Source organism: Talpa europaea (genome assembly GCF_964194135.1).
Source record: "Talpa europaea genome assembly, chromosome: 11".
Lineage (NCBI taxonomy): Eukaryota > Metazoa > Chordata > Mammalia > Eulipotyphla > Talpidae > Talpa > Talpa europaea.
The window spans coordinates 93,552,551-93,565,049 of NC_140078.1; the positions used below are offsets into that span (position 1 = coordinate 93,552,551).

At 42.2% G+C, this 12,499-nt stretch overlaps 1 protein-coding gene across 3 annotated transcripts in view; it reads left to right on the forward strand.

Annotated features, from left to right (window-relative positions):
* Window positions 1-12,499, forward strand: part of COL6A6 (collagen type VI alpha 6 chain) — a gene marked incomplete at its 5' end in the record, with an annotated part of 82,270 nt that overhangs the window by 14,463 nt on the left and 55,308 nt on the right. For all 3 annotated transcript variants that reach the window (XM_084247213.1, XM_084247215.1, XM_084247214.1), the window contains 3 exons: window positions 5,118-5,461; window positions 5,547-5,625; window positions 9,939-10,093. In XM_084247213.1, the coding sequence (XP_084103339.1) occupies window positions 5,118-5,461; window positions 5,547-5,625; window positions 9,939-10,093 (578 nt within the window). The remainder of the gene's footprint in view (window positions 1-5,117; window positions 5,462-5,546; window positions 5,626-9,938; window positions 10,094-12,499) is intronic.

The window sequence follows — 12,499 nt, forward strand, 5'->3', positions numbered from 1 at the left end:
CAAGCCTTCTTAGGCAGGAGGTCAGAGGTGCCTGCAGGAGGCTTTCTTATAAGTGGCTTTATCAGCTCCATAGGAAACAATAGCATCTCTATTGCCCCCCAAAAACACCAGGAGTCACTCTCACCTTCCCTCCAGTGTGGCTGCCTCTCCTTTGCCGGGAGGCTAGCACGCCTCTATGTCTCGTTCTTTAGAATTTCTAGGTTTGCGTCATCTCCACATTATCTCTTCAGGCTTCGCTCTTTAAAGAGGAAGCTACTTCCTCTCTTTGTATGTGTGTGTGATCGTGCATGTGCTGAGAGACCTCCTAGCTGCCAGCAGCTCTCTCCAAAAATGCTCTTCTGAACCCAAGCTCAAGCCTTTAATAAAACCCAGCGTGTAGGTTAAAGGTTAAGTGCCCGTCATCAATTAGGGACTACAGCCTGCTTCATGATCTTCCCATGCTTTGAAATGTGTGTACTGACCTTAGCCAAACTTTCCACATTAATTTCCTATTTCACATGAAATACCCAGTTCCAATTACTAGGCCAAAAATGGTCTTGAGACCATTTCGAGTTGACTTGAAAACAGTAGTCACGTGCAGAGTTCAAACCAGGAGCGTCTACCCCAGGTAGTGAGTTGCCTTTCGAGGTAACTCATTAATCTGAAAAATAAACAGGTAAACAAGGAAAGTGCTCTGGGTTAAGAAACTGAAATCATTACTCTAGCAAGTAAGAATGTGAGGCCTCGGGAGCCAGGCTGTGGGATGAGGATTGATGGGCCTGCAGTAAACACTGATAAAGCTTCAAAGGCATGGACAAATATATTAGTGGATGCCAGTTCTTAAATTATAAATCCCAAACCAAGGCAATTGGACAGTAGCTTGGCGAGGGTCAAAGCAAACCAGACTTAGAGCCTGAACATCTGGTTTTGCTTGTTAAAATGTGTCTGTTTGGGAAAGTCAATATCCTTTTCTCATCCATAAAGATAAATCATCTTTGAGTTTCTCGAGTTGAACACTGTGATTCAATACATGCGAAAGGGAGGTGGGCTGCCTCAACATGCAAGGGAAGTGACTAGTATTTTTCAAGCATCTGTGAAGTACTGAGCAAGAGGCACTAGGCATTTCAAATGCTTTATCATTAAATTCTCCCCAGACCCTATGTTTGTATTTTTACTCCCAATTATAAATGAGGGATCTATGGCTCAAAACTATATAACCTGACCCAGACTGTACAGAAGACATAGACCAAGAAAATTTGGGTATGTTTGACTCAACCCATTTTTTTTATTACAAATTTTATTTTTATATTCCCCATACAATTGCGACCCCCTTATTTTGACCCCAATTCCTCCCCTCCCCGCCCCCCCACCCCCCATAGAGTGTCTCTGGTTCATAGTTGTTTGTTGATTTTGATTTTTACTTTCTTATAGTTATTCATTTTCCTGGTCCCTTATTTAAGTTTTCTAGATTCCTGCTATGAATGAGACCATCCTGTATTTTTTTTTTTTTCTTTCTGGCTTATTTCGCTGAGCATGATCCCTTCCAGCGCCATCCATGTTGCTGCAAATTGCATGAGTTTATCTTTTTTGAATGCTGAGTAATATTCCATGGTGTATTTGTACCACATCTTCTTGATCCAGTCATCTATTTTTGGGCATTTGGGTTGTTTCCAAAGCTTAGCTATTGTAAACAGTGCTGCTATAAACATAGGGGTGCAGGTGCTCTTTGGAATGGATGTTCCTGTGTCCTTTGGGTAAATACCTAGGAGTGGAATTGCTGGATCCTATGGAAGCTCTATGTTTAGTAGGTCCAGAAATCTCCACACAGCTCTCCATAGTGGTTGGACCAGTTTGCACTCCCACCAACAGTGCAGGAGAGTTCCTTTTTCTCCACATCCTCGCTAACATTTGTTGTTGCTAGTTTTTTTAATATGTGCCATTCTCACTGGTGTAAGATGGTATCTCATGGTAGTTTTGATTTGCATTTCCCTGATGACAAGTGATGGTGAACATTTTTTTCATATGCCTGTTGGCCATTTGTATTTCCTCTTCAGAGAAGTTTCTTTTTAGCTCTTCTGCCCATTTTTTGACTGGATTATTTTCTTTGTTGTTGTTGAGTCTCATCAGCTCTTTGTAGATTTTTGTGATCAGTCCTTTATCATTAGTGTTGGGTGCAAAAATGTTCTCCCAGTTGGTGGGGTTTCTCTTTGTTTTTGTTATTGTCTCTTTTGCTGTGCAGGAGCTCTTTAATTTGATGTAGTCCCAGTTGTTGTTCTTTGCCTTCACTATCACTGCTTTGTCAACCCATTTTTTTTAAAACAGGCTTAATTCACTTCTCATATATAAAAACTATGTGGTGGCCACAGCTGGAGCCTAGGTCCTCTATACAGAGAGTCTGTGTGGGTCTTCACAAGATAAGATGGTCAGTGACTTCCTCATAGGAAGACTTGAAGACAGTCTCTTACCAGAGGTTGGGGGCAGATAGCTGAAGGTCATGGAGATGGCATCAAAGGTGCCTTGGCAAAGTTGGCCAGGCTGGTAATGCAGCCCCTGACTGAGGTGTGGCAATTAACAGCAGCTTCTTGGACACAGGAGCTGAGACCTTGCAGTTCCCCTCAGGGCAGGGGTGGAGTGCATCAGCACAGAGTCACACAGGCCGGTCACCTGGTAAGGGATGGTGGGGGGGGGGCAGTTTGCTGCTCTTGTTCCCTCTGTAGCACCAAATGGAAATGATGGAGAGGTGGGCCAGGATGATGGCTCCTCGGATGGCACTGGCTACCTCCTAGGGGCACTTAACACCCAGACCAACTGTAATCACCATTTTGACCCTTCAGGAAACACTGATCTCAGATTGTTTCTTGGCCTTGCCTATGCAAGCTGAGAGGCTCCAGCCTGGACCCCAGTTAGTGTTGAAGCTTCTTTTCTGTTTTTATTTTGAAGATTTATTTATTTATGCATACAAGAACTGGGGTATAGGCCAGAAGTATGGGGTGTGAGGGGACTTACCAGAGACAGAGTGGGAGCAGAACAGGCAGATCTACTGAAATACACTGCTGAGGGGAGTAGCGGGCGAGATAGGAGAGGTCTGCTGCGCCATGTGGATAGCTCCCTGGCCGGGGATTAAATTCATGCTGCAGTGGTTGCTGATTGCTTCGTAACACTGCAGCTTAACCCCTTGCACCATGAGGGAGGCCCATACTGTTGAAGCTTCTGCAGAAGCCACCGAGGCCTCTCATTCTAGGGTCAGCCCTGCCAGTCATGTGGATTACCTTCTTAATTTCTCTTGTATTAATTATCTCATTACAATTCCCACTCTTGCTATCCTAGTTTAATCCTTCGTCACTTCTCTTTGGAAACCTAATTTGAGCCTTTTGCCTTGCTGACTTGTTAACTTTGAAGGGCTCCTGACTTTAGGGTAGCCACCTCCGCAGAATTGGCGAGGCCGTTCCACGGGAGCCCCCTTGATTAGTAGGATCTGCTCACTCTTCTTATGGTTAGATACATGGCTGCTGCCTCTGGACTTGATCCCCAAATTCCATCCCTCTGATCACATTATTATGGAATCATTTGTTGATTTGAATCAGTTAAATAAATACAAAGACCTTAGTACCAGTTCCGAACTATCAGTAATCTAGATGAAAATTCTCAATGTTTACAGGGGACCCTTCCCAGGATAAACTGAGCGTCATTTTGACATTTTTGCCTGTGTTTAATTTTTTTCCACAAAAGACTGTTTTCCTTAAAGGCAGTGACCTGTCTTGTCACTTGAATGGTTTTCTGTTCAGAGGTTGACACAGTGTTCATGCAGGAGTAAAACTTTCCACCTAAGATAGAAATGAAAGGATAAAGGCTGAAGAGAAATCCTGGAGAGAACATATTCCCATGTTTCTCTTCATCTCACCTTCTAAATATCTGAGAAGAGATTTTTTTTTCCAACAAATACAGTAAAATAAGACCAGTGTCCAGACTTTTTTAATAGAACATTGATTTGCCCTAAATCTCATGATGAAAATTGATTATCAAATTAGCTTTTCTTGCCCTTCACCCAACTCATTAAAAATGAATCAAGTTACTAGCCTTTGTTTTGTTTTCAAAGATTTACAAATGTCCAACTGACTGATGCGTGTGGAGGCGGTGCGTGCAAGCATTTGTCCACATAACAAATATCTGAAAAACTGCTTATCAAAACAAAACAAATTAAAAATACATACTCTTCTCCCTTTTTTTTTTTTTTTTAATTTACCATGCAACCTGTATGTGTTGAATTTTCCAGAAAAGATTAAGGGTATTAGCCAATCAAAAAAATTCTTGAAAGAAATTATATAAATCCTATGACTTTATCCCTCTCTAGTTATTTGCCCTGTAGAGGTTCAGCTTATATTCAAGCTCCTGCCAGTTTCTCTAGTGCTTAAATGACTTGAATTAACAATGAGAAGAAATGCAGCCTCTCTTCAGATATCTCTAAACCCCCAGGTGGCAGTGTCTTTGGCTTCCTCAGTGTCTGTAGGTAGCACCATCTTTGGGTGAATGTAGGTACTTCAGTGCCCCTTTCTCCACTTTGGAACTTAAGCCAAGTAAGATTTCAGAACGTCTCTTGGATTTTTTATTTTCCTTTTTCTTTTCTGATAGGATGTTAGAAAACAAAAAGAGGGAATCACAAAATCAGGCCTGACTTAAAAAAGTCCTTTGTGATTTGCATTTTCTAAATGACTCTACTCAAATGTTTTTATATTTTCTTTATAGTCATCATTATTTAAAACTTGTTGGATCACCTCAACCTGATAAGTAGCATGACAGGAGTTTCCTATTTTAGATTATTAGCCTCTCCACTAGAACCTTGAGAGATATTTAAATGAGCCTGTATGACTTTTCAGTGGCCTTAATAAAATCTTTCAGAACGTTTTATAGAATCATCTAGGTTTTATACCATCTGAAGACATAATATATACCTCCACTTTCACAGCATAATAAAAAATGATTCTGAGCCTCGTCGATTTTTCACTCAAGCGCTTCCTTGTCTGCTCACTGTACAGCTGGAACAGAGTAAGAATTCCAAGTCCCCCGATTCAGACCTGGCATCCGGATCAAGTAAAGCTATGGGATAATCTAATAAGACACAATTTTCCTTTGCCTCCTAGATTGTTTCGTGGACGTGGTGGTGGGATTTGACATCTCAACTCAGCAGAGTGGCCAGACTCTCCTTGAAGGTCAGCCTTGGATGCAAACCTACCTACTAGACATCTTACGTGCCATCAGCTCCCTCAATGGGGTGAGCTGTGAAGTGGGCACTGAGACGCAGGTTAGTGTGGCCTTTCAAGTGACCAATGCCAGGGACAAGTTTTCACCCAAGTTTGAGATCTACAGTGAAAACATATTGAACAGCTTGAAGGATGTGGCAGTGAAAGGACCATCTCTTCTCAATGTACACCTCCTCGGTTCCCTGTGGGATGCATTTCACAATAAATCAGCCGCCCGAGGAAAGGTGACTTGGTTTGATTTGATCTGTTAGTCTGTGGTTGCGATTGCCTCCTTTTTAATCATTTTTCTTTTTTGAATACTTTTCCTAGGTGGTTCTTTTATTTTCGGATGGGTTGGACGAAGATATTGAAAAACTAGAGCAGAAATCTGAAGAACTTAGAAAAGAAGGTACAGGGGAAAGAGTGGGAAAGGCGTGTTTGTTAACTTTGTAACTTCAGGACTAGACTCTGGCTCTTCAGCTTCCAGGCGCTGGAACAACCCTGAATTTGCCAAGCCTTGCTCTGTGGATGCACTTGGCAGAGCAAATGAGTTCTCAGAACATGTTGGCACCTGCTTTCTCCCTCATGCCCTGTGTGTTTGCAGCAGTGCCGAATGTGAAGTCCTGGCCTTTCTCTCGTAGGACTGTGTTTCTTCTTCCTAAAATTTCCTGGCGAATGTTCCTGTCTCCCTTGTCCCCCTTTTCTGATGATGATGTTGCATTAGCATCAGCAGAAGTGAACATTGTATTTCTCCTTGACCAAGAAGGAAGAGCTGGATTCTTTTCTTCTACTACTCTTAGAGTTTCCAGAGTTACAAGTGTTGTTGGACCGGTCTGTTCACGTTGTGGGGCTTTCTAATCCATTCTTCAGACCACATACAGCCCAAGCATGGTGTTGGTGAGTGTTAAAGCCCTGGCACCAGGCTCTGGGCTTTAGAAACCGACGTCCAGCCTGACTTATTATCACTTCTTAACTAAAATATGAATCAGTGGAAGAAAAATGCCCCCACATGTTCTGGTTTGATTAAAATTAGAAATACTTTCCTGTAAGTGGGGTGCTCCACCCAAGCCCCCTTTCCAGCAGCTTCTCCCTCCTCCAGCGGCTGAGTGTGGCTACTAACAGCTGTTCTCTGAGGAGTTGCCTTGGCCCAGGGGACCCCCTCGCCTGAAAAGTTATTCTCTATCCCAGCCCTGGGCACCAGATGGAGATCAAAGATTCAGCTCTTTGCCTCAAAACGGACACCATCCTGTGGTTTGTTTTATGCTCGAGTTCCTGTGGGATCCGTGAAACTAGAACCCAACCCAACTATGTTGCTCAGCCCCCTCCCTCGCCACATCCTACTTCCCTCCCCCTCTCTTCTGAGGGTATTTCCCCAATAAGTTGTGTGCCTCCAAACCCGTATCTCAGGCTCTGCACTAGGACCCCTGATCTAAAGCATCCACCCCCCACGTTGGCTTTAGAAGCTGACTAGATTTTGTCTCTTCTCTTTAGTTCTCTCTCCTCAACCATAAACAAATTATAGTTGGCTGAGTCTACACCTGGAGAGAAAGGATCTTTATTTTGCCCTTTGTTGACTAGAGCTGTTTTCTCTTTATCAAGTCATGGCCTTTTTTGTGTGTTCCAGTGGATAGTGTAATGAAGACGGAGAACAAAACCCTTAAGTGCTTAGTCTGGATGGTAGGGTTTCTTCAGATTTTCTTTTATGGGGAAAAGATAGATCTCTAATAGACATTGGTTGGTGTTGGCAGTTTCTCTCTGAATATCCAGATCTCTCAACCAGTTTTTTTCTTTCCAACTCCCAAGAAATAAACTACTAAATGAGTTTCAACTTCAGAAGTTAGATTTTGAATATCCTCATATAGGATCTTTGCGGGAGCTAAGAGATAATGGGTAGAATGTTCTTTAAAGTGTGAACTGGCTCTCGATGTGGTTGAGGAGTTGCCTCTAGTTCAGGCTTCCATATGTTAGCATCCATGATTTCAGTTGATGTTGGGTCCTAGAATCTGTTGACCTGGGAGAACCTCCCTAATTTGAAACCAGGAATAGATGCATGTCAACTGCAGTCATCACAGAAAGAGTGGAGAAGAGGAAAAGAATCTTCCATGGTAGATGTCACTTCACAATTCATCCTTATGTATTAGAGATTGTGTGAATTAGCTTCTTAATTTTGAAAATCAGCAACTTTAGGATCTAGTCAATGAGTCTTTATTTTCCCAATTTTTGGAAATCTTGTCTTCATTAATTCATTGTTTGAAATTGAAAACTCTGTATTCCAGATCATATTACTCATTTATTGGATGATTCTGGAGGGAGCAGGATTGGCATCCCCCATCCTGTTGAGAAAAACAGCTACAGATTATAATTGTATGCATATTTACTGTAAATCAACAATCCATGGTTCTCATAAGTCTTAAATTTTTACATTGCCTAGAACACATAAGAAAAATCAAATTTAAGGTTTTTCCCCTTATTAACAGGCCCACCAGCATCATGCCTTCTCCAGATCACTGAATGCCAGCGGATGAACTCAGCATTCCTCATGGCCTTTCCAGACCAACCCTCCATCTGTCTTACCCATCATTCTCCTTCTGGGGAGAGGGACTAACTCTTGTTTTCTTGAGAAAAGCCAGAAACTATCATCATGAGCATGAAAACCAGGAAACTCCAGCGAGCCAGACAAGCTGGTGATTCCAGCCCTAGGTTTTCTTCTTATAGCCCACTCATGCCAGCCACTCGGATGCCTCTCCTAGGACCTGAGTGTCCCTCATGTGCCCCTGAAACTGTATTCTCTTTTTTCTCCTCCTGCACTAACCCCTCATTTCATTCAGAATCATAGCATGCAAACTCAGATAAGAAAGCCTTCGTACCTCCTAGGCAAGGCCTTGAACACTCCTGGATCTGTTCTAACACACTGGTTTCCAAGTCCCATCCAAAGAATTCTTTCTTCATCTGAAATGAGGAAACACCTGCCAGTAGAGTCAGGTCTTCAAAAATTAAATGTCTTCAATTTCAGGGTTGTTCTTTATGGTTGTTCTTTATGATTTTTTTTTAAAGATTTATTTATTTATTTATACAAGCACTGGGTACAGTCAGAAGTGCGGGAGGGTGAGAGAATTCACCAGAGCCAGAGCGGGGAACAGAACAGGCAGACTGACGATAGGCACTGCTGAGGGGAGCAGCGGGCGTGGCAGGAGAGGTCTGTGTGCCATGTAGGACCCTTGCCAGCGGCCAGGGATCCAACCAGCGCTGCAGGGGCTGTGGGCAGCTTTGCAGCCCAGCGCTCAACCACTGTGCCACCAGGAGAGGCCCTGTTCTTTATGATTCTTTATGCTACATTTTGGCTACTAAAGTATCCTTTGAGTGTAGGCTTTGGGATTGGGTTGTCTAATTGAAAACCTAAAATCGTCACTTGAGCCAGCCATTTCACCTTTCCAAGTCTGAGTTTGCTTGTCAGTAGAGTAGACTATAATTGCACATACTTACTTTCATTGTATTGGTATCTCACAAATAAGATAATGCATGTAAAGCCCTTACCCAACTTCCAGGCACCTAGTAACTGTTAATAAATGGGAACACTGTCATTGCTGTGCTTACCTCCCCCACAGGGACTTCTAGATGTATTAATACTCCTCAGTGTTCTTGCAAGATAAGCCAACCCTCTGTTAGTACCTAAACGTTTCTTTTTTAATTATTAAATTTATTTTCTTACATCATTATTCATTTTTGTACAGTACTTGCTTTCTTCCCTCAGGTGTAGTCCCCATAGTTCCACCACCATGACACCCAAGATCCATCTCCACCACCCTTTGGTCTTCCCTCCCCTGTTTTGGCCCCTCTCTCTGCCCCTCCCCTGCTATAGGCCTCAGATTTATGGTCAGCTTGCAATTTTTTACTTTTTCCTGATCTTTTGGCTGGCCTCTCTTTATGCCACATATAAATGAAACCACCCGATATTTCTTTTTCCTTCTGACTTATTTCACCGAGCATAATCCCCTGCCAACTTCGTCTGTGTTGCCACAGATGTCATGCGTGTAATCTTTTTTGACCACTGAGGAGTATTCCGTTGTGTATATATATACCACATCTTGATGCATTCTTCTGTTTTGTAGTCCCTAAAAGTTATCTTTAAAATATTTTGGTCTATAAATCCCAAAGCTCTGGATGATTACATGTCACTTGTTTCTCACTGCCTGTCAGTGTCTCTTACTGTCTCCTGCTACCTAGGATTATCAACAATTTATGAAGTTATTTAGAGCTGCGCTTCTGTCTTTAATGTGCATACAAATGACTGGGGATTTTATTTAAATACAGATTCTGATTCAATAGCTCTGGGATAGGGACCTGAGACTGAATGTATAAGCTAGCAGGACCCCCTTTGAGTGGCAGATACCCGGTACACTGCCTTCCTTGACACCGAGTTCCTCTGCACTTTAACTGCTTTGTGGACCCTTTTTAACTCACTTCAAATCATAAGGGAACTGGAAGTTCTGTTACAAATTCCTGCATCTCCTATTTAATTAGTCATGCAAAAAGTAATTCATTTTGTTCTCTGCTTATAGTCTTGTCACCTGTTACTTGTTTTTTTTTTTTTTTTTGGGTAGACAATAAATTGAACATCTTCATTAAGTCATTGTTTGCCTGGAGTAATAATTTGATCCATAGGCTAAAGAAAATGAAAATAACCAAACACCTCACCCAGGAATGGTAAACTTTGTCAAATAGGCCTGAACGCCCTCCTGACGGTTGCTTTGGATGGAGCCACCGATTCAAGTGACCTGTCTGATCTTATCTACATTGAATTTGGGAAAGGCTTTGAGTACAGGACCCAGCACACCCTTGGAATGAGGGATCTGGGGAGCCAGCTGTCAACGCACCTGGTAAGTTACTCAGAAAAGGCTGGTAAGTTTCGATTCTCTATTTGTTTTGTAGATGGGTTTAATATTTATGGTTATGAATTAGAACTAAGTTTGTTCATTTGGTAGTGAAGAGAGGTTTTTGTGATTGAGTGAGCAGTCTAAATAATAGTGTTTTGAAAGAAATGCAGTAGAGAAATGGCAGGGGAAGTCTAATTTACATGCTTGATAAAAAAGAAGGAAGAGAAAAACCACCTACCATCCTGCCCAAATGACATTCGGAGGATGTAAGTGCCAGAGAAAATCTGAGATGTGAAGATGCGGTTGGTTTTCACAATCCTGGTAGTGTCCCAGCTCACCACGCTCAGTATAATTCAGTGTGTGACGTGCATCTGCCCTGCAACACTGGCTGTGGGTGAGAGAGTCCCATGTAGAGTCATCCAGGGGAAGAATGGGCTGTTCTAAACAGGAGTCTAGGGCAAGACATGGACTCTCCCACATAGTACTTTATGAGCCTTCAGAAGATTCTTAGTTTTTCTTCCCTCCTCATGATTTTTGCCGTGGAGTGTATTTAGAGCCTAGTGACTACATAAGATGCACCTCCACCGTATTTTTTAGAAACACAGAAAATCGCGGGCCTCCCGGGTGGTGCAAGGGGTTAAGCACCACATTATGAGGTAATCCACAGCCTCTGCAGCATGAGTTCGATCCCGGCCAGCCAGGGAGCAACCCACATGGCAAGGCAGACCTCTCCTCTCTTGCTGCTCCTCTCAGCAGTGTACTTCAGTCAGTCTGCCTGTTCTGTTCCCTACTCTGTCTCTGGTGAATCCTCTCACACACACATACACCCCTCCCCCCCAACATCTCTGGCCTATACCACAGCTCTTGTATGCATAAATAAATATTTTTTAAAAAAAAGAAAAAACACAGAAAATCCAAACTAGAGTGAAGTATTAGTTTTGTGACACTGCTTTCACCATAACATATGGCTAGTAATTTGTCATTTGCTTATGATTTATGAAATTGTAGTCAGCATAACAGAACACTTTCCAAGGAAGTGCTAGCTGCTTCTCTTTCCCACCTATGGCATTTGTATATAAATAGGTAATTAGTTTATTCAGTGTATCAATTATGTAAATTACTTTAAAAATATGGGTGTTTTGTTGGAATTCCTTTCTTACATGGCAAGACTTCTGTCTACTACATTTTGACATCTGTATTGGTAATTCACAGAAGGAGGAAGTTATTTTTCAAAACAGAGATATCTCTGTAGATATCTCATAAATGAAACACTGAATAAGAAAAACAACAACAAAGAAAATAATCCTGTCAAAAAATGGACAGAAGAGCTAAAAAGAAACTTCTCTGAAGAGGAAATGCAAATGGCCAAAAGGCATATGAAAAAATGTTCAACATCACTTGCCATCAGGGAAATGCAAATCAAAACTACCATGAGATACCATCTCACACCAGTGAGAATGGCACATATTAAAAAAACTAGCAACAACAAATGTTGGCGAGGATGTGGAGAAAAAGGAACTCTCCTGCACTGTTGGTGGGAGTGCAAACTGGTCCAACCACTATGGAGAGCTGTGTGGAGATTTCTGGACCTACTAAACATAGAGCTTCCATAGGATCTAGCAATTCCACACCTAGGTATTTACCCAAAGGACACAGAAACATCCATTCCAAAGAGCACCTGCACCCCTATGTTTATAGCAGCACTGTTTACAATAGCTAAGCTTTGGAAACAACCCAAATGCCCAAAAATAGATGACTGGATCAAGAAGATGTGGTACATATACCCCGTGGAATATTACTCAGCATTCAAAAAAGATAAACTCATGCAATTTGCAGCAACATGGATGGCGCTGGAAGGGATCATGCTCGGTGAAATAAGCCAGAAAGAAAAATACCAGATGGTCTCACTCATAGCAGGAATCTAGAAAACTTAAATAAGGGACCAGGAAAATGAATAACTATAAGAAAGTGAAAATCAAAATAACAAAAAACTATGAACCAGAGACACTCAATGGGGGGTGGGGGTGGGGAGGGGAGGAATTGGGGTCAAAATAAGGGGGTTGCAATTGTATGGGGAATATAAAAATAAAATTTATTTTTAAAAAATCAGTTTTTTGGGGGGCCTCCCCAGTGGCATAGTGGGTTGAGCACCTTGCTGTGAAGCTGTCTGCAGTCTCTGCAGCGTGGGTTCGATTCCTGGCCGGCCAGGGAGATTATCCCAAATGGCGTGGCAGACCTCTCGTGTCTTACCCACTGCTCTCCTCAGCAGTGACTTTGGTCCGTCTGTTTGTTCTGTTTCCCTCACTGTCTCTGGTGAATCCTCTCACCCTCCCGCGCCTCTGGCCTGTATCCCAGCTATTGTATAAATAAAAAATAAATCTTAGAAAAAAAAAGAAAGTCATTTTTAGA